General features: G+C 47.8%; 10 protein-coding genes across 10 annotated transcripts; 6 read left to right on the top strand and 4 right to left on the bottom strand.

Moving 5' to 3' along the window:
* Nucleotides 1-3,678: 3,678 nt before the first annotated feature.
* On the top strand, nt 3,679-4,377 carry PGRI_053980 (HAD family hydrolase; the record flags this gene model as incomplete). The annotated part of the gene is made up of 1 exon (XM_040793111.1): nt 3,679-4,377. One exon carries the CDS (start codon nt 3,679-3,681, stop codon nt 4,375-4,377), a length of 699 nt encoding a protein of 232 aa, XP_040645078.1.
* Nucleotides 4,378-4,846: 469 nt separating this feature from the next.
* On the bottom strand, nt 4,847-6,130 carry PGRI_053970 (H(+)-transporting V0 sector ATPase subunit d; the record flags this gene model as incomplete). The annotated part of the gene is made up of 4 exons (XM_040793110.1): nt 4,847-4,930; nt 4,986-5,878; nt 5,955-6,043; nt 6,099-6,130. The coding sequence occupies 4 exons, from the start codon at nt 6,128-6,130 to the stop codon at nt 4,847-4,849; spliced, it is 1,098 nt and encodes a 365-aa protein (XP_040645077.1).
* A 293-nt stretch (nt 6,131-6,423) lies between these two features.
* On the top strand, nt 6,424-8,323 carry nop58 (RNA-processing protein NOP58; the record flags this gene model as incomplete). Its single annotated transcript, XM_040793109.1, has 3 exons — nt 6,424-6,548; nt 6,667-6,827; nt 6,888-8,323. The coding sequence occupies 3 exons, from the start codon at nt 6,424-6,426 to the stop codon at nt 8,321-8,323; spliced, it is 1,722 nt and encodes a 573-aa protein (XP_040645076.1).
* A 452-nt stretch (nt 8,324-8,775) lies between these two features.
* On the top strand, nt 8,776-9,670 carry PGRI_053950 (uncharacterized protein; the record flags this gene model as incomplete). The annotated part of the gene is made up of 3 exons (XM_040793108.1): nt 8,776-8,781; nt 8,834-8,977; nt 9,143-9,670. 3 exons carry the CDS (start codon nt 8,776-8,778, stop codon nt 9,668-9,670), a joined length of 678 nt encoding a protein of 225 aa, XP_040645075.1.
* A 74-nt stretch (nt 9,671-9,744) lies between these two features.
* On the bottom strand, nt 9,745-11,514 carry PGRI_053940 (phosphotransferase family protein; the record flags this gene model as incomplete). Its single annotated transcript, XM_040793107.1, has 5 exons — nt 9,745-10,631; nt 10,686-10,830; nt 10,945-11,063; nt 11,113-11,408; nt 11,459-11,514. 5 exons carry the CDS (start codon nt 11,512-11,514, stop codon nt 9,745-9,747), a joined length of 1,503 nt encoding a protein of 500 aa, XP_040645074.1.
* Nucleotides 11,515-12,041: 527 nt separating this feature from the next.
* PGRI_053930 (Gfo/Idh/MocA family protein) lies at nt 12,042-13,343 on the top strand (the record flags this gene model as incomplete). Its single annotated transcript, XM_040793106.1, has 1 exon — nt 12,042-13,343. The coding sequence occupies one exon, from the start codon at nt 12,042-12,044 to the stop codon at nt 13,341-13,343; it is 1,302 nt and encodes a 433-aa protein (XP_040645073.1).
* Nucleotides 13,344-13,944: 601 nt separating this feature from the next.
* On the top strand, nt 13,945-15,787 carry PGRI_053920 (uncharacterized protein; the record flags this gene model as incomplete). Its single annotated transcript, XM_040793105.1, has 5 exons — nt 13,945-14,168; nt 14,241-14,900; nt 14,962-15,223; nt 15,283-15,503; nt 15,556-15,787. The coding sequence occupies 5 exons, from the start codon at nt 13,945-13,947 to the stop codon at nt 15,785-15,787; spliced, it is 1,599 nt and encodes a 532-aa protein (XP_040645072.1).
* Nucleotides 15,788-16,001: 214 nt separating this feature from the next.
* Nucleotides 16,002-17,997, bottom strand: spb4 (ATP-dependent RNA helicase SPB4; the record flags this gene model as incomplete). Its single annotated transcript, XM_040793104.1, has 3 exons — nt 16,002-17,100; nt 17,157-17,663; nt 17,720-17,997. The coding sequence occupies 3 exons, from the start codon at nt 17,995-17,997 to the stop codon at nt 16,002-16,004; spliced, it is 1,884 nt and encodes a 627-aa protein (XP_040645071.1).
* A 416-nt stretch (nt 17,998-18,413) lies between these two features.
* Nucleotides 18,414-19,523, top strand: PGRI_053900 (diacylglycerol/polyprenol kinase family protein; the record flags this gene model as incomplete). The annotated part of the gene is made up of 1 exon (XM_040793103.1): nt 18,414-19,523. The coding sequence occupies one exon, from the start codon at nt 18,414-18,416 to the stop codon at nt 19,521-19,523; it is 1,110 nt and encodes a 369-aa protein (XP_040645070.1).
* Nucleotides 19,524-20,535: 1,012 nt separating this feature from the next.
* On the bottom strand, nt 20,536-22,177 carry PGRI_053890 (uncharacterized protein; the record flags this gene model as incomplete). Its single annotated transcript, XM_040793102.1, has 7 exons — nt 20,536-20,598; nt 20,664-21,053; nt 21,124-21,339; nt 21,422-21,663; nt 21,718-21,790; nt 21,844-21,962; nt 22,021-22,177. The coding sequence occupies 7 exons, from the start codon at nt 22,175-22,177 to the stop codon at nt 20,536-20,538; spliced, it is 1,260 nt and encodes a 419-aa protein (XP_040645069.1).
* Nucleotides 22,178-22,753: the final 576 nt, after the last annotated feature.

The raw sequence follows: 22,753 nt of genomic DNA, 5'->3' as shown, positions 1-22,753 counted from the left end.
ATACTATGGTAGATAGAGTAGAACATCGCAATGTACAGCGATGGATCCGCAGCGGATCCGCGGCCCGTGCCATGCCCTAGACAATCTAATGACGACCTTGTCAGGGTCAAAGAAGGTGCATTACTGTAGTTACATTCATTTTTGTTTAAATACAATACCTCATGCCTAATTACTCTGAATACACGTCCAAAGCTAGCAGCGTAGCAGTTCGTATCGCCAAATTCCAGGTCTTTGATCACTCAGCCTTGATAGTGAATGCTTTTCAGGCGGCCCACGGCTAGACACATCCATTCGACGTCGCGGCATTCTTCGCTTGTTGATCCCCGACGTAGGTATTGGCATGCATGTAAGATTGAAACTATAGAGCATAGTTAGTTCAGATCACCCGTTATTCCGTGTCGATCTCTCGTGGAGTAATATAATATTCTCAGTATTGTACTCGGTATACAAATATAGGTCAAATCGTTTTGAAGGAATAAAAAGTTGGAAGTAACATAGGGTTCTATGTAGGACTTGGTTTTTGAAGGATGTCCTTTATGGGAGTTATAAGAGAGAAATTTCTTTAACTTGAGGTTGCCCTTTTAGGCAACCATCTGCCTTCTCCGTATAGTTTACATCGCTTTATAAACCTTTTAGGAAAAATTAGAGATCAGAGATCGTCAAGTCTTATCTACCTACACAGACTGTACGGAGTACTCCGTATTTCAAGCAAATGAACGCTTAATCTTGGCAATTTTAGCGCCGAAGGATGCTGATCCTGGCATAGTTTTCAAGCCTCTTTTAGGAATTGTGTCTCGTGGAAATATAATTAATTTCATCTGTGGCCAAAAGCAAAACGGATTTCCTTTTTACATAGAAAAGAAGGATTTCTTTCTCCTTGTAACTAACATTATTTTTACAGTGTGAAAACAACGTTGGGATTCCTCTTAATCTCACCTCTTAGGGCTTGGGGACATTGTTATCGGAGTTCTGAGTCACATGGGGGCTCCTTTAGGACCCCGGGAAGTAGATAGATATTTCTTAGCTCCGACTAATTTTTTTTTCCTTGTAAAATTCATCATTTATCATCTTCCTCCCTTCTCTGCTAGAGACATCGTCAACATCCAGATTCGCTCTAGACATGGCAACCACAGAATCGAAAACGGTGGCTATCTCTAGAAGCGAGGAGGATCCAGTTGAACAGGGACAGTTAGATCAAGGACTTCGTGCTTGGACAGTTGTATTTGGAGCATGGTGCTGTCTATTTTGCGCATTTGGCTGGGTGAATGGTGAGATTCCCCCAGATGTCTCTATTTCTCCTATTTCCCATGCCGACCGATAACCTAACACGCCTTGCCCTAGCCATTGGCATTTTTCAGGAGTATTACCAGAACAATCAACTACATTCCTATTCAGCATCTAGCATCTCTTGGATTTTATCTTTGGAGCCATTTGTACTTTTCGCGGCTGGGCTTGTCATTGGAAGAGTAAATCCAGCCCCATCAACCCTAGGACGTATACATGTTAATCTTCTTTTAGGTATTCGATAACTATGGTCCCAAATGGCTTCTTCTTATTGGAACATGTCTTCATGTCTTTGGTATTATGATGACCTCCATATCGACGGAGTATTACCAATTCTTGTTAGCCCAAGGAATCTGCAGCCCCCTCGGAGCAAGCTTCGTCTTCTCGTCCGCACTCTCTTGCACCGCGACATGGTTTGAGCAACGACGTGCCCTAGCCTTTGGAATAGTTTCCAGTGGCTCATCACTAGGCGGTGTCATCTTCCCAATCCTGTTATCTCGGCTCTTGCCTCGTATTGGGTTCGGATGGTCACTACGTATATCTGGATTCATTGTCCTCGCACTCCTGATAATTGCCAACCTGACGGTCCGATCGAGAATAAGAAATATTCCACGGCCGGTGAAGCTGAGCGATTACACGAGTCCGTTTTCGGAGGTACCGTTTGTCTTGCTTATGCTGGCATCCTGCTGTGGATTCTTCGCTATGTTTGTGCCAATCAGTTATATCGTTTTAGAGGCTCAGGAGGATGGAATCAACCCCGACCTAGCTGGGTATTTATTAACTATACTTAATGCCGCCAGGTGAGTACTACTGTTTATCTAGGCTTGATGAGAAGGTTGTGGTTGAGCTAACCTATTATCCAGTCTCCCTGGTAGAATTCTACCAGGCTACATAGGGGACAAACTGGGCCGATTCAACGTCATGATCTCCATGTGCGCCTTATCCGCCATCGTTATCCTAGTCCTCTGGCTTCCAGGCACACTTCTTTCTCCAGGAAGTGCGGCGATCTATATCGTATTTAGCATGTTATATGGATTTGCCTCGGGTGCATTTGTGGGCATGGTACCTGCCCTGCTAGGTCAGATCTCGCCTGACGTGACCAAGATTGGTGTCCGTCAGGGCGTTTTATTTACTTGCATTAGTATTGCATCGCTCACGGGAAGTCCCATTGCTGGCGCAATCTTGAGCGGACAAAATGGGACCTATTGGGGGTTACAGGTCTTTTCGGGTGCAATGATGGTAGCAAGTGTATTCTTCTTCATTGCGGCGAGAGCAGTACTTGCAGGGCTGTCTATCGCAAAAAAGGTCTAAATAGAGACAAAAATAAAATATAATATGGAGACTTTATACACAGCTAATGGAGTCGGCCGACCTTGGTCGATGGGTGCACTGATGTCTCACATTATAGTGTTGACTAGACACAGGAATAAAAAATTGGTAGCAAGGTTGAACAAAGGACCGGACAAGACGACACCTCATGTTGTAGTACTCAAGGCGTAAACTACTGTATGACGGATAAATCCCTATCATTGTCACATCCTGTCTGCCTGCACTTCCGTCATCGTCTTGGACCTCTTCTTGTGCCTCCGTGGGGTTATAATCTTCATCCGTGTCTTCGTTAGAATCCTATCCAACGACAGCGTCGGCATAAATTTGTCGTGCATTGTCGAATGCGTATTTAAGCACGCACTTGTGCCATTTTTCCCTTGCCGTCAGCCGATGGGCCATGTTCGGGACCACCTCGGCATACTCCTGATGGTCCTGGGGGCGTTCCTGGTGTAGTTAGATAATCCCATACACCAGGCGTACTCAGATCTTTTTCTTTGCGGAGAATGGTCTGCGTCTGAGTTAGCCAAACCCTAATCTGTATGAAGAGGCGAAGCATAGAGAAAGTGATTGTTAGTATATATAGCTTTATATGGACAAGAATCAACCGCATAAGCAGTGTTGTGATAAATGTTTTTCAGTAGACTTTTCAGTAGTCTTTTCAGTGGTTCTTTCAGTGGTTCTTTCAGTGGTTCTTTCAGTGGTTCTTTCAGTGGTTCTTTCAGTGGTTCTTTCAGTGGTCTCTTTAGTGGTCTCTTTAGTGGTCTCTTTAGTGGTCTTCTCAAGTCAAAAGGCGGCCGACTATTCTTCTTTTTTAGAAGAGTCCTCGAGACCTGTGATACATATGTTACTTCTACTAGTATCCAACTTATTGTGTTGAGAAGTCATTATTAACTATTATTATAAACCCTTGTATCTACATTATCTCAATGTAACATCACATCTGGCCCCTGGGGCCGTAACTTACGTATATACGCTAATGCAGGATCCCTGAGAGTACTATAATTACCCGATCTTTTTGTGAGGGTAGCTCATCATAACCCTGTTCAACATCATACTCCGTACAAGATGATAGCCCTCGCAATCTTCGATTTCGACGGCACCCTCTTCGATACACATGAATCCATCTCTCAAACCATCAAACTCACCTTCGATGCCATCCTTCCCAACCACACCCCTCCCCAATCTGAGATCCACCGTCTTATCGCCAGCGGGGCCGGTCTAGCGGACACCTTCAAAGCCCTACATCCCTCTCCCGCCGATTTCACTCCGACCGCCGAGAACGAATGGATTGAAAAATACCGCGCTCTCTATGCCACCCACGGCCAATTACTCATCAAAGCCTTCCCCGGCGCCAAGGATGTCTTGACCGAACTCAATGCCCACAAGATCCCCATCGCTATTGTTAGTAATAAGGGTGTGGCCGCTGTGAAAACGGCCCTGGAGCGGAATGGCCTGGATGGTTATGTGCCCGAAGATTTAATCATCGGCGACAAGACCCCCGGGGCGAAGCGGAAGCCGGACCCTGCTAGTTTTGTGGATGTTCTGATCCCCGTCTTGAAAGAGAAATATGGGATGAAGGAGGTTGATTCAGGGAGCGTGCTGGTGGTTGGTGATACAGTGGCGGATATTCAGTTCGCAAGAAATATTAAGAGCAGGGTCTGCTGGTGTCGATATGGTTACGGAGATCAGGAGGCTTGTCTGGAATTGAAGCCTGATTTTGTGGTTGATTCTTTGGGAGAGGTTGTGGGGATTGTGAAGGCTTGAGATGTCCTATTTCATAATACCAGGATTGATATACACGTTTATACATATAGAATTGGCGATCCTAAATTTGGCCAGGTCCACATTCTTATATTGTACATCGACGTAGATGTATGGACTGAGTGTCATCAACTGGAATGATTCTACACGTGACTTGAACATTGCGAAAAGCAGCTCAATTAGGAAAGCCCCTATACAAACAAAATAATATCTGTATTTTGCCCTTCTATGTCACAAGGATAAGGTCACGCACATGCCAAACGCCTCGTACGAAAAAAGCAACATAGCCGAAATCAAAGACGACCAGATTGTCCCGATCAAGGAAAAAGAGGTCGATGCGCTCACGTTAAAGAACAAACTGGGTACTCGATACAACGAAAAAGGCTGGTAACCAAAGCAAAATACCAGCCAGGAAGATAGGTAAGTACAAAGAGGTGGAAAAACAGAAAATCATAGGGGGCCCGAGTCGAGCTTAGAAAACGGAGATGAAGTTTCCGATTCTCTCCTTCTGGTTCTGAGCAATGCATTCCGAGATCCAGGTGACGTTTCGGATTTCCTGCGCGATGTTAGTTCCATACTAGAAAAAAGATAGGTGGGTTTGAAAGGCTTACCTGCTCCTTCAGCTTCATCCAGGCGTACACCACAGCCGGAGTGAATTGACGGGTGAAAACCAGCTTTGACAGATCCATCTCCTTTTGGTAGAAAAGATCCTCTAAACTCTTCCCATCTGCCGGACCTCCGCCCATACCACCGAGACCGCCGCCGCCGCCTTGGCTCAGACCCACAGCATCGAAGAACGCCTTGTAATCAGCCACCGCGCTAACGGCCAAGGCCACACCCTCGACATCCTCTGCCCGGGAAAGCATAAGACTGCCCTCCGGGTAGAGCTTGCCAAACTCCGGGTACAATTTCCTCCGCTCGAGCTTGGACAGCTCGGTGCCAAAGGAGTTCAGAGTGATATTGATAGCGCGACGGTCCGCCTCGAACTGCAGAATTTCCGCCATGACGTCCTGTGTTGGTGTCCCGCTGAAATCTGGGTGGGTGTTGATAAAGTTGTAGAAGTCTTCCAAGTAGTTCTTGTAGAGGGTGTTGCGGACGATCTCGATGTTCAGCTCGTCCAGGTCCTGGTGGCTCAGACTGCCCTTGAAGTAGGCGGCCAGTGGGGTCTCGATCAGTACTGAATTGTACAGTTCCTCGATGTTGGTGGCGACACACAGCACGGGAAGTGTCTCAAACCATCCTAGTGGGTGGCATCGCTCCAAAAGTTCCCGGGTGTCTCGTTCATGCAGAGTGCCTGTGATCAATAGTGCGATGTTATCGATCATGTATCCGTATGTCATGTACTCGAGAAACTTGGCAGATGAGCCTGTCGCTTGTGCGATCAGGTACTTGAACTCAGACACCAGCTTATCGGTCATCCGGCTTGCCAGATCGGAGGTGGAGGGGTTTGGGGAAAGAGAGGCAAGGAAATCGCCATATGAGGGGGCAAGTTGGAGTTTGACATCTATTGGATATGATTGTCAGAATGAATATGCGGTAGTAGAAACAACAACAGAGTCGGTAGGATCAATAAAACGTACCATCGATTGTCTCGCATTGAGTGAGGTTGGAGTAGTTCTGGCCGCTCAACAGGCTGTTTCGATAGCCGCGAACAATGCCCTCGACATATCTAAGAAAGTCAACAACGGGCTCTTCGGACCAAGCAGAGACAATAGATCACATACCCGCCGTTAACATTAAAGAATAGGCCCTCCATGGTGAATGTGGAGAAGATGATCGGAGAGACATAGCTGTAGCTCCATCCGTCCTCTGAACACGCATGGTGCTTAGTCATACACCTAGCCACAGGGCTAAGCCACTCGTGGCACCCGCTTTTCAACTTTTTTTCTTCCGTGCAAATTTAGATTCAATTTCTCCAACGACACCGGTGGCCGACGCCCTACGCTAATTATTTTTTCCACCATTTCCTCAGTTCGGTCTATCGTTCGCTTTGATTATATTACTTCTTTCCTGTTAATTTTTCGATCCTAAACGCCGTGGCCGCGCACCATGACGCTTTTCATCCTTACTGAGACCAGCGCGGGCTATGCCCTGCTGAAGGCCAAGGACAAGAAGCTCCTCAAGCGTGATGATATCGCCGAGGAGGCTTCCACCGCTGAGGGTGTTTCCAACCTGTACGTCAATTGTGTCCTCCAATTCCCTCGAATGAAAATTTGAGTGGAAATGAACAGACTCGCCGAACAGGCGCAAAAAAATCGTTATCGACAACAATGTCACTAACACACCCTCTAGTCTCAAGCTGAAGAGCTTCCAGAAATTCGACAGCGCTGCCTCAGCTCTGGAGGAGGCTGCCTCCGTCATGGAGGGCAAGGTCACCCCCGCCCTGGCCTCGCTTCTTGACGGAATCAAGGATGAGAAGAAGGTGTCCCTCGCCGTTGCCGATACCAAGCTCGGTAGGTCAATCTCTTAAAATATCTTCCCACAGTATGTATGCTGACTGTGTGTGTGAATAGGAAACTCCATCAGCAAGCTTCCCGGTCTTGACATCCAGTTGATTGCTGACTCCAGCACCAACGACGTCTTCCGTGCCATCCGTGAGCACCTTACTACCCTCATTCCCGGCCTTGCCCCCAGTGATATGTCCACCATGTCCCTTGGTCTGTCCCACTCTCTCGCCCGTCACAAGCTCAAGTTCTCCCCCGACAAGATCGACACTATGATCGTCCAGGCCATCAGTCTTCTCGATGATCTTGACAAGGAGCTGAACACTTACGCCATGCGTGTCAAGGAATGGTACGGATGGCACTTCCCCGAGCTGGCTAAGATTCTCAATGACAACATTGCCTACGCCAAGCTCGTTCTGAAGATGGGTATGCGCTCCAACTGGGAGTCCGCTGATCTTGCTGAGATTCTTCCCGAGGAGATTGAGGGTGCTGTTAAGGCCGCTGCCGACCGCTCCATGGGTACCGAGATCAGCCAAGATGATCTGGAGAACATCCAGGCTCTCGCTGAGCAGGTCGTTGGTTTCTACGAATACCGTGCCCAGCTTGCTAGCTACCTCACTTCCCGCATGAACGCCATTGCACCCAACCTAACTGCCCTTGTCGGCGATCTCGTCGGTGCCCGTCTTATTGCCCACGCTGGCAGCCTTACCAGCTTGTCCAAGAGCCCCGCCAGTACCATCCAGATTCTGGGTGCCGAGAAGGCCCTTTTCCGTGCCCTCAAGACTAAGCACGATACCCCCAAGTACGGTCTGATCTACCACGCTTCTTTGATCGGCCAGGCCACCGGCCGCAACAAGGGCAAGATGGCCCGTATCCTCGCCGCCAAGGCCTCTCTGGGTATCCGTGTCGACTCCCTCGCCGAGTGGGGCGAGGATGCCACCGAGGAGGACAAGGCTGCTCTTGGTAACGAAGCCCGCTTTAACCTTGAGCGCAAGCTTGCTGGTATGGAGGGCAAGCCCATGAAGCCCCGTGGTGTGGCCATTGCCCCCACTGGTGCCGCCGAGAAGTTCGACCTGAAGGAAGCCCGCAAGTACAACCCCGATGCTGACGCCCTGGCCTCTGAAGAGCCTGCTGCCGCCAAGAAGGATAAGAAGCAGAAGAAGCTTGTCGAGGAGGTTGAGGATGAGGAGATGGCTGATGCCGACTCTGATGAGGCTGAAGATTCTGAGTCCGAGGATGAGGCCCCCAAGAAGAAGTCCAAGTCCAAGAAGACCGACATTGAGGCAATGGCTGCTAAGGCTGGCCTCAGCGTTAAGCGATACGAGCGGAAGCTTGAGCGTGGCGAGATCACCTTCGATAAAGACGGCAACCCCACTTCAATCAGCAAGAAGGACTTGAAGAAGTCCAAGAAGGATGCCAAGAAGGCCACCAAGGACGAAGGAAAGAAGCGCAAGCGTTCCGAGGACGATGATGAGAAGAAGAAGAAGAAGTCCAAGGGAGAGTAAGCGTATGTTTTCAAAAGTTTGTGCAATGTGACCGGATGGCTTTCCTGGGATCTGTATGATATCACACCTTTTTTCATTTCATTTCTGTTCTTTTTTTTTGTTGCAATCTTCCTGTCGCTCGCATGTTTTGGGGCATTTTAGGTTGATCTCCGGTCTTTCGCTGGCGCAGAGGGTGCTCGTTAGGAACAAGGCAGTACAGTTTTAGCTGGAATAATCTGTTCATACTTCAGTACTGGATTATCAAATTGTAGTCAAGCATCACAGATTGTAGTATTAAATCCTCCAATCAAGGCTTCATCTTTATTGCTTTGCCTATATAATTTCCGGATTTGGCCTAGATATGCGGTTAGATAAAGACACCGCCTAGTTTCTGCCGGCAGTTCAAACAATTTTCCTTTCTTCAGTCCAAGATCCATTTGCTCCAGTCTATCTTACCACATTCAAAACACAAAATGAGGGTGAGATCTATTCTAGTCGAATTGCAGGAATGATGCTAACAAAATAATCAAGATCCTTGACCCTCAAACCGCCGTACTGACCAATGTCGAGGTCTTGGCCTATCTGACCTCCAATCCACCCCGCCGACCACCGCCAAGTTCGGGGAACTGGGCACCAAGCCCAGATCTCAGAGACCATAATACAGTGGTTAAAGAGGTGAGCAATTCTATACTGCTCTTGACATCTATCGACGGGGCGTTGTGGCCTGCTGCAACCGTACCACAGACTCTAGCATGAAGCGGAGTCGACCAGACCCCAAGCTCCGAAGCCAGACACCAAGTGACCAACGATAGAGGAAAATCACCCTATTAACTCCCATAGATTCACAACTATGCAAGCCGTCTCTCCCCCCATCTCCTACGATACCCCCGCTACACAGCCCACCCTACCCCCGCCCAGTCGCAATCACAATCGCAAGCCGCAATGACCGGCACACTGCGAACTTCAAATTCAGCAATTACAGAGGCAGATGGTAATTCCATGCCACCACCAATCCCCTCCACAGAAACAACACCTATGGACACCGCTCTCCGGGACCTCGTCGTCCGCCTACAGCCGTACGGACTGACCAAAGCCGAGGTCGTTATGATCCTGAATCTCGGGGTGGGACTGAGCGGCAGCCCTGCTGCGGAGCAAACGGGAGAGGAAGGTGCGAATGGACATGACGCAATGGAAGTGGACGGGGCAGCGGAGGGCGAGGAGGGCGAAGAGGAAGATTACACTGCGGTGGTGCTAATGGATGCTGTTATTGAAGAGCGGGAGCTCCGACTTTCTGATGAAGATGTTAAGGCCATTTTGGCTATCATTAAGGAAACCCTTACGGCGGACTATGAGAATGTGAAAGGGTGAAAAGGTTACTAGTTATATTTGATATCAAGAATCAAGAAAGAAACCAAACTGCTACTTCAAATTCCACGGCAGATTCACAATCGGAAAGGCCAAATTGCCTTCCCTTCCTCCGGAGTTTCCTTGCCGGCCATTTCCTCAATGTACATGTCCTGCAATTGCATGAGTAGGCTTCGTTTGTTCTCGAACTCTAGATGTGGTGATACCCAGCCTTCTGCATCGGTATCCAGGCATTCCCGAGCAAGGGTCTGAGTTTGGTGCCAATCTTCATAATAAGCGAATTGGCGCTGATGGGTCTCAATCTCTTCTTCTGTGAAGGAGAATGTACAATCTCCAGTGAACCCCAAGTTCGGCCAGCCCTGGAATATCTCTATAAGACACTCGCGGAGTGGGAGAACGCCCACCTCCGAGGTCTCACCGCAACGGATAAACAGCTCTCGAAAAACGCGTGGCACATTCATAGCGGTATGAGCCGGTCTGTTCTCGAGATACGTTGCGATCTCGTAAGCCTTTGTTTGCATTTCTTGCCCCCATTCGTTCAATGCAGCCCTTCTTTCTTCCCCGTACAATTGATCAAGGTTCCGCAGCTTCGGTTGTATAGGGCCTTTCACATATTCTTTCTCCTGCCTAGGCTTTAGGAATACTGGCCACCGAGCTTGGAGGAAGGCTGGCAAGACCTGCACTCCTTGAAAATCAATGAAAGATACTATCCGTGAGTGTTCATCGGGTGAGACGTAGATGTTTCCCATATGTAAATCTGTGTGCCAGAGTGTTGGCTGAGAAGACCGTGAAAGGATGCTATTTGTATCCAAAAGCGCCATGAGGCGTATTGTAGTCTCTAGAAGTTGGGTCTGTTCTTCAATTGTTCCCTGGTAGAAATGTGTATGGTTCGTAATATTTCCATTGGAGATTTGAGACAGCTCCCTTCTTGCGATAGATATCCCCAGGGCTGAAAGTGTATTCACTGGAAGCATATTTTAGTTGGTGCTCTTTTCAAACCACAGAAGACTATACTCACAGGGCCCGATATCATGCATATTAGAGACAGGGTTTTCAATTCCCTCTGTTTGGTATATGCGGTCACAAGAGGGACCGATGCGGAAAGCACCTGTTGAATCAATATCCCTGTCAAGAGGGATCCGACTCGAATTATTCGTCTCTTCCTGAAGATAAAGTCCCCCTTATGCAGGGAATCGAATAGCCGACAGCTGGTCCTCCAGCTTTGTTAGGCTTCTGATAAGCTTTGGCTTTTCTACTCCTGACATTTTCCCCCAAACCTCACGAAGTTGGACACCTGGGGCTTTCTGCATGATGATATACTCAGCTCCCACGGCGTTAGACCTGTCCGAGGACCAGGACAGTACCCGGGGAACGGGGATACTTGTGTGCTTGCTCACTGTTGATTATTAGTAGTTGAAGTCTTGCATGAACCAGAAATCACGTACAGAATTTTAACACGTCCACTTCGCATTCTGTAGTCAAGGTTGCAGGCCCGGCAATGCGAAACGGGATTTTGGCGATGACTTCCATCCCATTCTCCTTTCGCATCAGCAGAGCTTTGCTTAAACCGCCTTCCATCTTCTCAATAGCTGTAATTGGAGATGACAGCCCGCCAGCAGTGGCAGCAGCACTGCAAAGTGAGTCCAGGTCAAATCTCGCATATCGTCGATCAAGTTGGTTTTCTTCGTCAACAAGGAAATGGCCATTGGTATAGGCAAAGAGTTCCTCGCGACCGATTGGTCTGCCTTTAGAAATTAGTAAAAGAAAGAATTCCCGGATTTGATTACTTACCTCGACAAGTTATGGAAAGATGGGGTCTTCGTGGTTTCTGTATGTGCTTGAGCCATCGAAGAAAGGAGAGCATGACAGGGTATAGAGTTGTCTGGGTTAGATGCCCCGACAGCTGTCAATGGAGAAAATGAATATTGCTCCTATGTCTCTAAAGATTGAACAAGATTCTTCAGGTCTACTGTAATCGGCAGAGTCAAAGATGATCACGTTACCTGCATCGAGGTAAGCTAGTGAGCCCCTGAGGGAGCTACACCTACAAGGGTCCCAACCCCCGCTGTCAAGAGGGCATCCCTCTACCCTCGCGTACCTATAGGCCGGTATTACCGAGCCTGCATATATGTGAAGGGAGTCATCTGACAATTTCGAATTAATTTCCCACCAATTATTCACATTTCCGAATCGGAAAGAAATGCGAATGGGGTTGATATCATTTTGATTTGTATTGAGCTAATCCGTGTGCTTCCCCGCAGTCCCAATGGAGATCCGGCAAGTATATATGTCGACAGTTGTGACATGTAGACCTTAACCTTTCTAACTCGGCACTGCGTGGCCCAAATATCTTATTCAAGTGTGATATTCAAGCATGGGTGATACTGTGTCACAAAAAAAGCGCTATGCGCTGATCGGCACTGGTGGAAGATCAGCTCTGTTCTACACGAGCATTGCGAAAGATTTCAAGAACACCAGCACTCTCGTTGCAATCTGCGATACAAATCAGACTCGACTCAACTATGCGAAAGCCAATATCGAGGCCTTGGGCCATGAACCGGTCCCAACCTATCTCGCTGCCGATTTCGATCTTATGATCAAGGAAGCCAAGCCAGATGAGGTTATCGTTACCACCATCGACCGTACCCACCACACCTATATTGTCCGTGCCTTGGAACTTGGCTGCAATGTCATTACCGAAAAGCCAATGACCATCGATGTACCGCAATGCAACGAGATCCTTTCGGCTGTCGATCGTACCAACCAAAGGGTCAGGGTCACCTTCAACTACCGTTACGCGCCGCATAACACGAAGATCTTTGAAGTTATTCGATCCGGTGCAATTAGTACCGTTACAAGCATTCATTTCGAGTGGATGCTCAACACATCCCACGGTGCAGACTACTTCCGACGTTGGCATCGTGATGCACGAAACAGCGGCGGGCTTCTGGTTCATAAATCTACTCATCATTTCGATCTGATTAATTTCTGGTTACAGTCTCGACCAAAGACAGTATACGCACAGGGAGATCTCAAGTTCTACGGGAAGAAGAATGCGGAAGAGCGGGGTGTGACCCAGTTCTACTCGAGGGCACATGGCAGCGAGGCTGCTAAGAATGATCCATTTGCACTGCATTTGGACGAGAACCCTCAGTTAAAGTCTCTCTACCTGGATGCTGAGCATGAAGATGGCTACTTCCGCGACCAAAGTGTGTTTGGCGATGGAATCAGTATTGAAGACACGATGAATGTGCTTGTTCGATACGAGAACAGCGCAGTATTGACCTACTCTCTCACTGCTTATGCCCCCTGGGAGGGCTTCCGTGTCAGTTTCAATGGAACAGGCGGTAGACTGGAGGCGGAGATTGTCGAAAGTAGCTATGTCAACTCTGGTGGAGAACAATCCCTAGAAGGCGCGGCTGAAAGCATAACTCTCCTTTTACGGCCTCTGTTCCAAGAGCCGCGCAAGATTGAGATTGTGCAAGGCGCTGGTGGGCACGGGGGAGGTGATAATGTGCTGCTTCGTGATCTTTTCGGAGAAGATGAGCCCGATGAGTACATGAGAGCTGCTAGTCACATTGATGGTGCGGCTTCTATTTTGACCGGTGTCGCGGCCAATCGGTCCATCCGTACTGGACAGGTGATCAACGTCAAAGACATTCTCGACCTCCCCTGATGTTGGCTTTCTAAGTTGTTAGATTGACAGGTTTATTGCACTTTGGCTTCATATAAACAATTATTTTTTGGAATACACATTTGAAGTGATCTTGTCATGATGATACTTCGATACCCGTTAAAGTACCTTGTAGTAGCGGTGATATGTAGTTGTATTGTATAGCCAATGGGGAAAGGGAAACAGGCCTACATGCGACCAAACTATAGGCTAAATTGGCCTCAGAATGCGGGGAAGTAAGGAAGTGTAGCCTTCGGGTCAATTAGTAGCGATGGGCATTGCCTGTACACTTCCCCGCAATATCAGCCAAGCTTCCCAGTAAGGAGTTGGACTTGTTTGTTCGTATTTGTTCTAGTTAATGCGTTAGCTTCCCTTGATAGGTGCAAAAACTGTTTTAGTCAATGCCACACTCCTATCAGGCTATGGGAATAAAGTCTGTTATGATTCATTATGCCTTTTCCGACATTAGCTCTTTCTATTAGGGTTAGCGATGACTGACCATTTGACCGAAAGAAGAAAGATAAGAGGCTTTGCATTCCTTGCAAGGGGAAGTTAAGCAAGTTGGATTTCGATTACCCTTCAACCCCTTGTTATATTCGCCGCCATGACTGCTCAAGTGAATGATGAAATCTCAATAGTTCAGGAGCAAGAGCAGCGCCCTGAACGAGCTACACGTTCAAAGGCAGTTGAGTTTCTAACTAGTCATGCAACTGAGACTGCGTTTACCTACGAAGAGGAGAAAGCTGTCCTCCGTCGTATCGACAAGCGAGTGCTCGTCCTTGTTTTGTGGGCGTATTTCTTCCAACAGCTTGACAAAAGTTCCTTGAGGTAATTATCATAATACTACATCTTTCGTGGACCTAACGCTTTCTGAATACTCATAATACTCTGCCATTCTAGTTATGTCTCCATTTTCGGCCTGCAAGAAGACGCTAATCTAGTCGGCCTACAATATTCCTGGCTTGGGTCCATTCTCTACCTCGCACAATTGGTAATGCAGCCCCTCGTGGCCCTGATTTTGGTAAAACTCCCCACCGGAAAAGTCCTCGCCAGCGCCATCTTCCTCTGGGGATCATCACTTGCAATTATGGCGGCTTGCACTGATTTCCCCTCGCTCCTCGGATTGCGCTTCGTCCTTGGATCATTCGAGTCCTGCATTGCACCCTGTTGTGTTGCTATCACCCAGATGTGGTGGCGTCGAAGCGAACAAACTTTGCGTGTTAGCTACTGGAATGCAATGAATGGCCTGACCTCTATCATTGGTAGTCTTCTCACCTACGGCCTTGGACATATCCACAGCAGGACTTTATATCGGTACCAGACGATCTTCATGTTCTGTGGGCTCCTGACAGTGGCTTACTCTTTTCTTGTTTTTTGGTTAATGCCTGATTCCCCGATGGAAGCCAAGTGCTTAAGTGAGCGAGAGAGACTCATTGCCACGGAGAGACTGCGTGCCAACCAGATGGGTATTTCCAACCAGGAATGGCGATGGGATCATGCTCGAGAGGTTCTTCTTGACCTCAAGACTTGGTGCTGGTTCTTCTCGATTATAACTATCTCGTAAGTATTCAGTCGTTGTCTAATTCAGGCGACGAATTTCAACTGACGAAATTGGTAATAGTATTGCAAGCGGAGGGATCTCGAGCTTCGGTTCCTTGATTGTCAAATCATTCGGATTTGACAGCTTCCAAACAATCTTATTCAATATTCCCTTTGGAGTGATTCAAATTCTGGCTATCTTAATCACTGGATGGCTAGCCACATGGACTCAACGTAAGGGTCTCGTTATAGCAGGGGCCAGTGTACTGCCTAGCGCTGGAGCTATCATGATGCTCACTGTACCACGACACAATAAGGGAGTTCTACTCTTCGGCTACTATTTGGTATGCTCCTAATGATATAGTGATATAGGGTATAAGATCGACAACTAATCTTCTTCTAGGTCTCTACAATGGCATCCATTACCCCACTGATATATGCCTGGCAAGCACAGAATACCGCAGGTGACACTAAGAAGAAGTGTACCTCTGGTATAGTTTTCATCGGCATGTGCGCTGGCAATGTTATTGGACCGCTTCTTTACTCTACGGAAGAGGCACCCTTATATCGAACGGGACTTATAGCCAATCTTGCTATGTTTGTCACTGTTGGAACCATCGCTGGGTATGTAGTATGCTCTGACTTGACTGTAATTTTAATTGACTAACTTTGGTAGCCTCACTCCTTTCTATCTCATGTACCTGAACAAGAAACACGAGAAGCGACGCGTGGAACTTGGGAAAGTAGGTCCCATGGCTGATATGTCTATGCTGGGCAAGGAACAACTGAAAGAGACTAAGGTGATGGAGCTAGAGGACATTCGAGATCAAAAGGTGTCGGTGGAAGAAGACAACGGTTTGCAGGACATGACTGACCTGAAGAACGAAGACTTTGTGTATGTGTATTAGGCCCCATGTGGCTTCATTTAAACTAGCAAGTGTTTGCTCTATATCAACACGTCTTGTTTTCGATGACCATGATTATATTCATTCTGTTGACTTTTCCCCATGGCCCTAGTCAAATGCTTGGCATACAAAGAAGGTCATTTGTTGTAAAGAGGAGGTAGACAAGTAGCAGAGAACGAAATATGGTATCGAATTAAACATCTATACTGTTTTTGACCTAGTCAAAGCCCTTGAACTCACCGCCCTTTTCTTCCTCCGCCTTGGCAGCCAAGTTCAACAACCGCTGCTGCTCGTTCTTGGCACGAATCTCTTCCAACATACGCTGGGTTTCAAGAGCCTTCTGCTTCTCCTCCTCTGGCAATTTCTCCCATCTCTCCTTCTCCTTCCGCGCCTTGTTGAACTCCTTCTTCTTGAACTTCTTATCCCGTTCTTCGGCCTTCTGACTCCAAGCCACACTCTCCGTAGCACGGCGCTTGTTAGATTGCTCAGCACCTTGTCCATTAGCAGCCTCCTCCATAGCCTCTTTGCGGCGTTTTTCTTGCTGCTTGTCCTTGTATGCGTAGTTAGACCATTCAAGTTTAATGCCTAATGTCCGATCTCCTTCGAAGGAGCGCGCTTCAGGCATCTTCGGCAGCTTGAGGAGCCCCCATGCCTTACCGAGGGCCTCCCAGTCTAGATCTGCAACTCGGAAGATACTGCTCGCTTGGTGCTTGCTGTAGCTGCGTAGCCAGCTGACGAATGCCTTCTGGCCCTTGTCGTGCATCGCGCGGTCTTTCAACACGGCTTTGCGGACTTTGTCTATCGAGGCCATGGCCTGTTCGTCGGTGAACTCGGGTAGGCTGTATGGTGCGACGGGGGTTTTGCGGATTTCCAGGAATGATACGTAGTCCTCCTCGCGGCCGGGGTGGATGAGTACGATGCTGAGGCCTCGACGACCGGCACGACCGGCACGACCACATCTGTGGATGAAGGTTTTGGGATCGGAGGGTGGGTCGATTTGGACCACTAGGTCAACAGAGGGGATATCTAGACCGCGAGCTGCGACATCGGTGGTGAGGAGGATGGAGGGGGTTGTGGAGGTGGTGAAGCGGTTGAAGTTCTTTTGGCGGACGTTGGCTTGGTGTTTCCCGTGTAGTGGGACCAGGATGAACTCGTCTCCTAGGATTATAGGTAGTATTGTGGCGAGGTAGTCGACGCTGGAGCATGTCGATACGAAGAAAATGGTCTTTTGAGGTGTGGGTTGGACTGTGGAAAGGATGTGCTTCAGAATGGCATATTTGTGAAGCGGGGGTGTTGTCATGTAGGTCATTTGCAGACTGTTCAGCGGTTAGCTTCGTCTTTTTGGATTTGGAAACCAGACCAAAAGACATACCTTGCTGGAGTGCGCTTTTCTTCGACGCCAGCTCCTCCTCTGACCTTGACAGCAATTTTGACGGGGTTTCGTAGACCAAGCCGGACGATCTGATCAACAGCCTCACTGATACTGGCACTAAACAATCCTGTCCGTCGCTGCTTAGGTAGACGGCCCAAGATCTTCTGCAAGTCATCCTTAAATCCAAGATCTAGAAGTCTATCGGCCTCGTCCAGGACAAGCATTTCAAAAGATGCCTGAGGGCAGTGAACGTGAGGGGACGAAAGCAGCTCCAACAATCTTCCGGGTGTAGAAACCAATACATTTGGCGAATTTTTGAGGAATAGCTTTAGGTCTTCTGCCGGGGATGTCCCGCCGCCCAGGAGAAGTTGTGGGACGACCCTCAATGTTGAGGAAGAGGTTTTCGGACGAGGAACGCCCTCTTCGGCGGGCTTGATGGCTGCGGCCGATGCTGGGTGGAACTCCAAAAGTGAGATAAGGACTTGGTGAATTTGCACGGCCAATTCTCTGATAAATCAATATTAGAAATGTACTCCGCCGACCTGGATTTGCGCATTACCCACCTTGTCGGAGCAATGACAATGGCTCCAACGTGATGCTTCTTGAGAGGCTGATCAAGGCGAAGAAGCTTTTCCACAATTGGAATCAAGAACGACAGTGTCTTTCCGCTTCCAGTGACAGCTTCCACCACCACATCTTTATGTTGCATAAACAGAGGAATGGCCGAGGCCTGAACTGGAGTCATGCGTGTGAAGCCCATTGCGGCCACAGCGTCGAGGGTCCATTCTGACAGCGGGGGCGTGAGAGCATCCCACGCTCTTGAAGATGACTTGGGAGGCATTTATTAATTCCAACTGACACGGAGTCGTCAAATTGCTTCACGAGTCACCATCGCAATGAAAAAAAAATATCCGTTATCGATTAGATACCGCGCACGTGACTGCGGCTGTGGTCGGAAACCGAGGCGCTCTTCTTTTTCCGTCAACTCAGCCTGGCTTTCTTTAATTTACTTTTATTTTAATATAACAAGATAACACGTGCTTGGTGTTCACATCATGCACCGGGCTCCTATCTTGTGTCTTCAGCTTATTCGCCCATAATTCACATTCAGGCACCATCACGTGCTCATTGCTTTGTTCCAAGCCCATTGATATTCCGTGGCTTATTCGCTTGCGACAACTCAGATATCTGTACGCGGCTATCCTCTGGTGTTGTCCAAGCCGCATCATTTTCTTCTTTTAAATCGAGGGCCCCGACATGTCCTCACCAAATCCCGTACCGGAAACACCTCGCGTGATATCACCGACCCCCTCTATATCGGACGTGTCCGAGACACCCGATGGATATTACGCACCGGTAACGCGGTCTGCAGCGCGCCGCCAGCGCCAGCCAGAGGATTCAGCCGAAACTTCTGGCTCAGCCCGAACCTCCAGATCCCCCACGACACCCTCGGCCCGGCGCAACCGCCGATCAAACCCCATGATACCCGCCTCGCCGCCGCGCTCAGCAAACGGTTCTGCCTCGAAGGATCATCTATCCCCGTTGAGCATTCCCGATGCCCTACGCGATATATCCAGATCACCATCTCCTCTCGGACTGATCCCCCTCCACGCACGCTACCGCAGCTTCATTCACCGCCATGAAATCCCCCGCAAGCTTTTGCACGTGTCAATTGGATTTTTGACTTTGTCATTATATAGCCGAGGCGTCCAAACTCTCCAGATTACACCGGTGCTCTTTACCGCACTAGTGCCGATCGCAGCAACGGACCTGATCCGCCACCGCTTCGAGAAGGTCAACAAGGTATATATTCGGTGTATGGGTGCCCTCATGCGGGAAACAGAGGTCACCGGGTATAATGGCGTGATTTGGTACCTCCTCGGAGCGTACATCTCCCTCCGTTTCTTCCCCAAGGATGTCGGTGTTATGAGCGTGCTACTCCTTAGCTGGTGTGACACTGCCGCCTCGACATTCGGTCGCTTGTACGGCCGCTATACCCCCCGTTTGCGCCCCGGAAAGAGCTTGGCTGGAACTATGGCTGCCTGGCTCATGGGTGTTGTCACCGCCGCTGCTTTCTGGGGCTGGTTTGTGCCTTACATCGGCACTTTCCCCACCGACCCAGAAAATTCCTTTATGTTCACCGGCCGCTTGAATTTGCTCCCGAACTGCATTCGTGGCCTGCTGGGATGGGAGCCTAGCACCTCGGCGGTCATTACTGGTCCCTTGGCTCTGGGAGTTATGAGCGTCGTCTCGGGCGTTGTTGCCGCCGGTAGCGAGTTCATTGATATGTGGGGCTGGGATGATAACCTGACGATCCCCGTGCTGAGTGGAGTTGGGCTCTGGGGTTTCCTCAAGGTCTTTGGATAGATGGATAAACGATACACTCTTGATTGGCGCTTGCACAATATTTTCTTCTTGTATATTAATACTATATATAGGCGTCTGACGTTTAATATTTGGACATGTTTCTCTTGTGCTTCTCTCTGGCATTTTGCATCATCAAGAATTGGGTTATTGTTAGATAGGAACTGGCTGAAGCCATAGCAATTTAGACACTCCTCTCTTTTCTTCAATTTATACTCTTTGGGTGTGTTTTCGCATTGTTACTATTACAATATTATTGAAAGGCGAGAGGATACTCTGGGAGATCCGATCTTGTATATATGGCAAGTTCTTTCTGATGGTTTGACAGCTAAGACAATTGTTGAGACTACACGGGTAGACTCGGGGATTAGAAGGGAGAGAGTTGTATTGGGAATCATCTACAGCTAACCGGGCTTATAACTATCAAATGAAGGTAGACTAAAGATAACTTAATACTAGTGCCTACTATACGCAGTACTAGAGCAAAAAGTAAAATAAGTGTATATTTCAAAGAGTGTAAAGCGCTCGCTATTTAACCCCTGTATTGCTAACAAATCGAGTCCGGCAAGTGCGTGGTCTAAATAAGATAACTAGGTGGTTCCTATATGTAAGAAGTGAATTACAAAAGAATGTATGGAATAAGGGTAATTCCGGCCAACATATACTATCCTATTATTTTTATATACGAAGTAATAAAGATATTGTTATATAAGTAAAATATAGATATTGGGTGTAGTTTATTATAGTCGACTTAAGCACTTCTCGATATAGACAAAATTATATAATCAAAATGGCTAACTAACTGACTACATATGTAGTTACCCGTGGACGGTGACCTTTGCTAAGTACAGGACCTGGCGTAGGTCTCTGTAGCCGCCTTTGATGTGGGTAGTTAATATCAAGGGGCTAACTTCCTTAGATTTATTGTGCGTTCAACGTTTTTTTTTCTAATCTCTCACAAAAAGTAATAGTTTACTTCATTGAGATAAGATTCCTCTCTCACTAATTAGATGCTCTACGCATCCTTGACCACTACAAGCTTGGCACTTTGTTGAAATTCTGAAGCCGTCTTCTTGATCTGTGTACGAGGTTAGCTTGGAGCAATAATTCACTTGATTGGACAAGATGCTTTGCTGGACATACCTCCTCAAACTTGTTGACTGCATATTTAAGATTACCGTTGATCCACATTCGTCGCGGGTTATACTCATTGGTCTTAACGCCCGCGTTCAAAGCATTCAACTTTGTCTTCAAGCGACGAAAGTTGAGTTCTTGAGAGTTGAACAAACTGTGCAGGTACTCCATGGCCTCTAGCGCCTTCACCATTTGAGGTACCAAGAGGTCAATCTGAAGAAGCAATACCCTCACGACTGTGATAAGTCGTCTAAGTTCCACCTTCTCTTGTTTGTGCTTCGTCTCTAGTGCCATCATCTCATCATATTTTTTTTTCGCTAGATCGTAAGTATATAGATCGTTGATGACTCCGAAAAGGTCGCCTTCTGCTCCAAGGAAGAAGGTGCCCGTAGTTTTGTCCTATATTGTTTGAGATGGGGTCAAAAGATGGGTTCAAACACAATCATAATAGCACCAGCACATGACATACCATCACATCACTTTCATATTTCATTCTTTTGATCTCCTGTTCAATCTCCTCCTGCAGTCTGAGTACCTCGGCATCCATCAGCTTGGTGAAAGGTTGGACTAGCTTTCCATGGCCGTCCCTCAATCTTTCGTTCGTATCACGATCGATGGGCCCGTCACAGAACTGCTTTCGAAGTATTTGGAGGTTCTTCTTATCCTCATCTGTCCTCATCATAAACTTGAAGTGGGGATGTGAGTAAAATATGATTGTCACAACACCGGTTCCTCTTCGATATTTGAAGATGATATCTTATACTCACATTGCTGAGTACATTTAGTACGCTTCCAATATCTTTCCCTGTGTCCGCAGCAGTGTTTATCATTTGGTCGATTGCCAGATTTGCCATAGTTTGGGCATCCGTAAAGGCCGTGTCCTTTGGCCCTTCAAGGTATTTCTCATCCAAGAGAATTTTGAACTGGGCTAGAAGACTTGACTGCCCATTATATTTTAGCTGATCCAAAGCGTCGTCCGCAAAGGAAATTGTGCCATTTGCCGAGGTTACTACGCAAAAAGATCAGGATAAATAGTGCGACCGGTTTTTCACACAAGACGTACCAAGCTGGTTGAGACCGTCAGTCTTGAAGTCGTGACAATTTCTAGCCATGGAAATGACACTGCTTTGTGTGAACTAATCGACTTAACATCTTCGCTTCCATCTGGATTGATAGAGGGTGGCCATACCTCATAGATTCCATGGTCCACAGCTTCTAGTACCTGGGCTGCGCTCTTGGGATAACGCCTCCCGAAGTCGAAGTCGGATCTGGAAAATTCACTTCCGCTGATGACATACGCCTGCAGGTCTGTACATTCCAAGTCAACTAGTTTCTTAGCTAGATGATTTAATGGCTCTCGATTTACCGTGAAACCCTGATTCTTTCAGAATGAACGCCGAACTTCCATTGGAAGACTCCTTCACAAACTCTCCTGGACCGTCTACCAGCGCTTTTTGGAACAGGATTTTAAAGTCGAGTTGATCCTGGTGAGCTGGATTCCATTCATCCTGTACTGCCACCATGATGAAAATGGACTAGTTCGAAGCGAAAGGAGAGAATGTATCTCCGAGAAAGTGATCAGACAAAGAAATTCTGCTCTGGTGCTTTTCCAGTCCGAATGCTGAGAAGCTAAATAATCTTCTTGGTGGGAGACGACTTTCTTAAAACAAGCTGAATTGTGGATCCCGCGTTTTGAGGTCGTGTGGGGGATTAGTGGGGCAAAAATGGGCCCTAAGAATTGAGCAGAGAGTTCCTTTTCCGAAACAAGGCAAGCAGGATGCAAGTTGTGATCGGCGTGAGTTGTCCATCTGATAAATATGCGCTACGCGTCACCAGAAACAGTAGTGGATTTCTTCAGCCAGCCATGAACACCTACATTATCTGTGAGGTCACCATTCTACTCCAGGAGGATATCAATAACGGCCATTTCCTGCTGTTCAATACGATTGGAATTAACCAAAGGCTTAGTGTATCCCTGATGGTAAAAGTGCATATATGCTCAGATCCTCGAATATTAAAGAGCTCCTGTGGGTGGCTTCACGATGTTCTACCTGCTATTTGAACCCGCTTCACGTCATGAGCCGGGGGGGGGGGGGGGG

This window comes from Penicillium griseofulvum (genome assembly GCF_001561935.1).
Source record: "Penicillium griseofulvum strain PG3 chromosome Unknown contig_84, whole genome shotgun sequence".
NCBI lineage: Eukaryota > Fungi > Ascomycota > Eurotiomycetes > Eurotiales > Aspergillaceae > Penicillium > Penicillium griseofulvum.
Note: the sequence above shows the minus strand (reverse complement) of the source record. Positions and strands in the feature narration are given on the sequence as shown.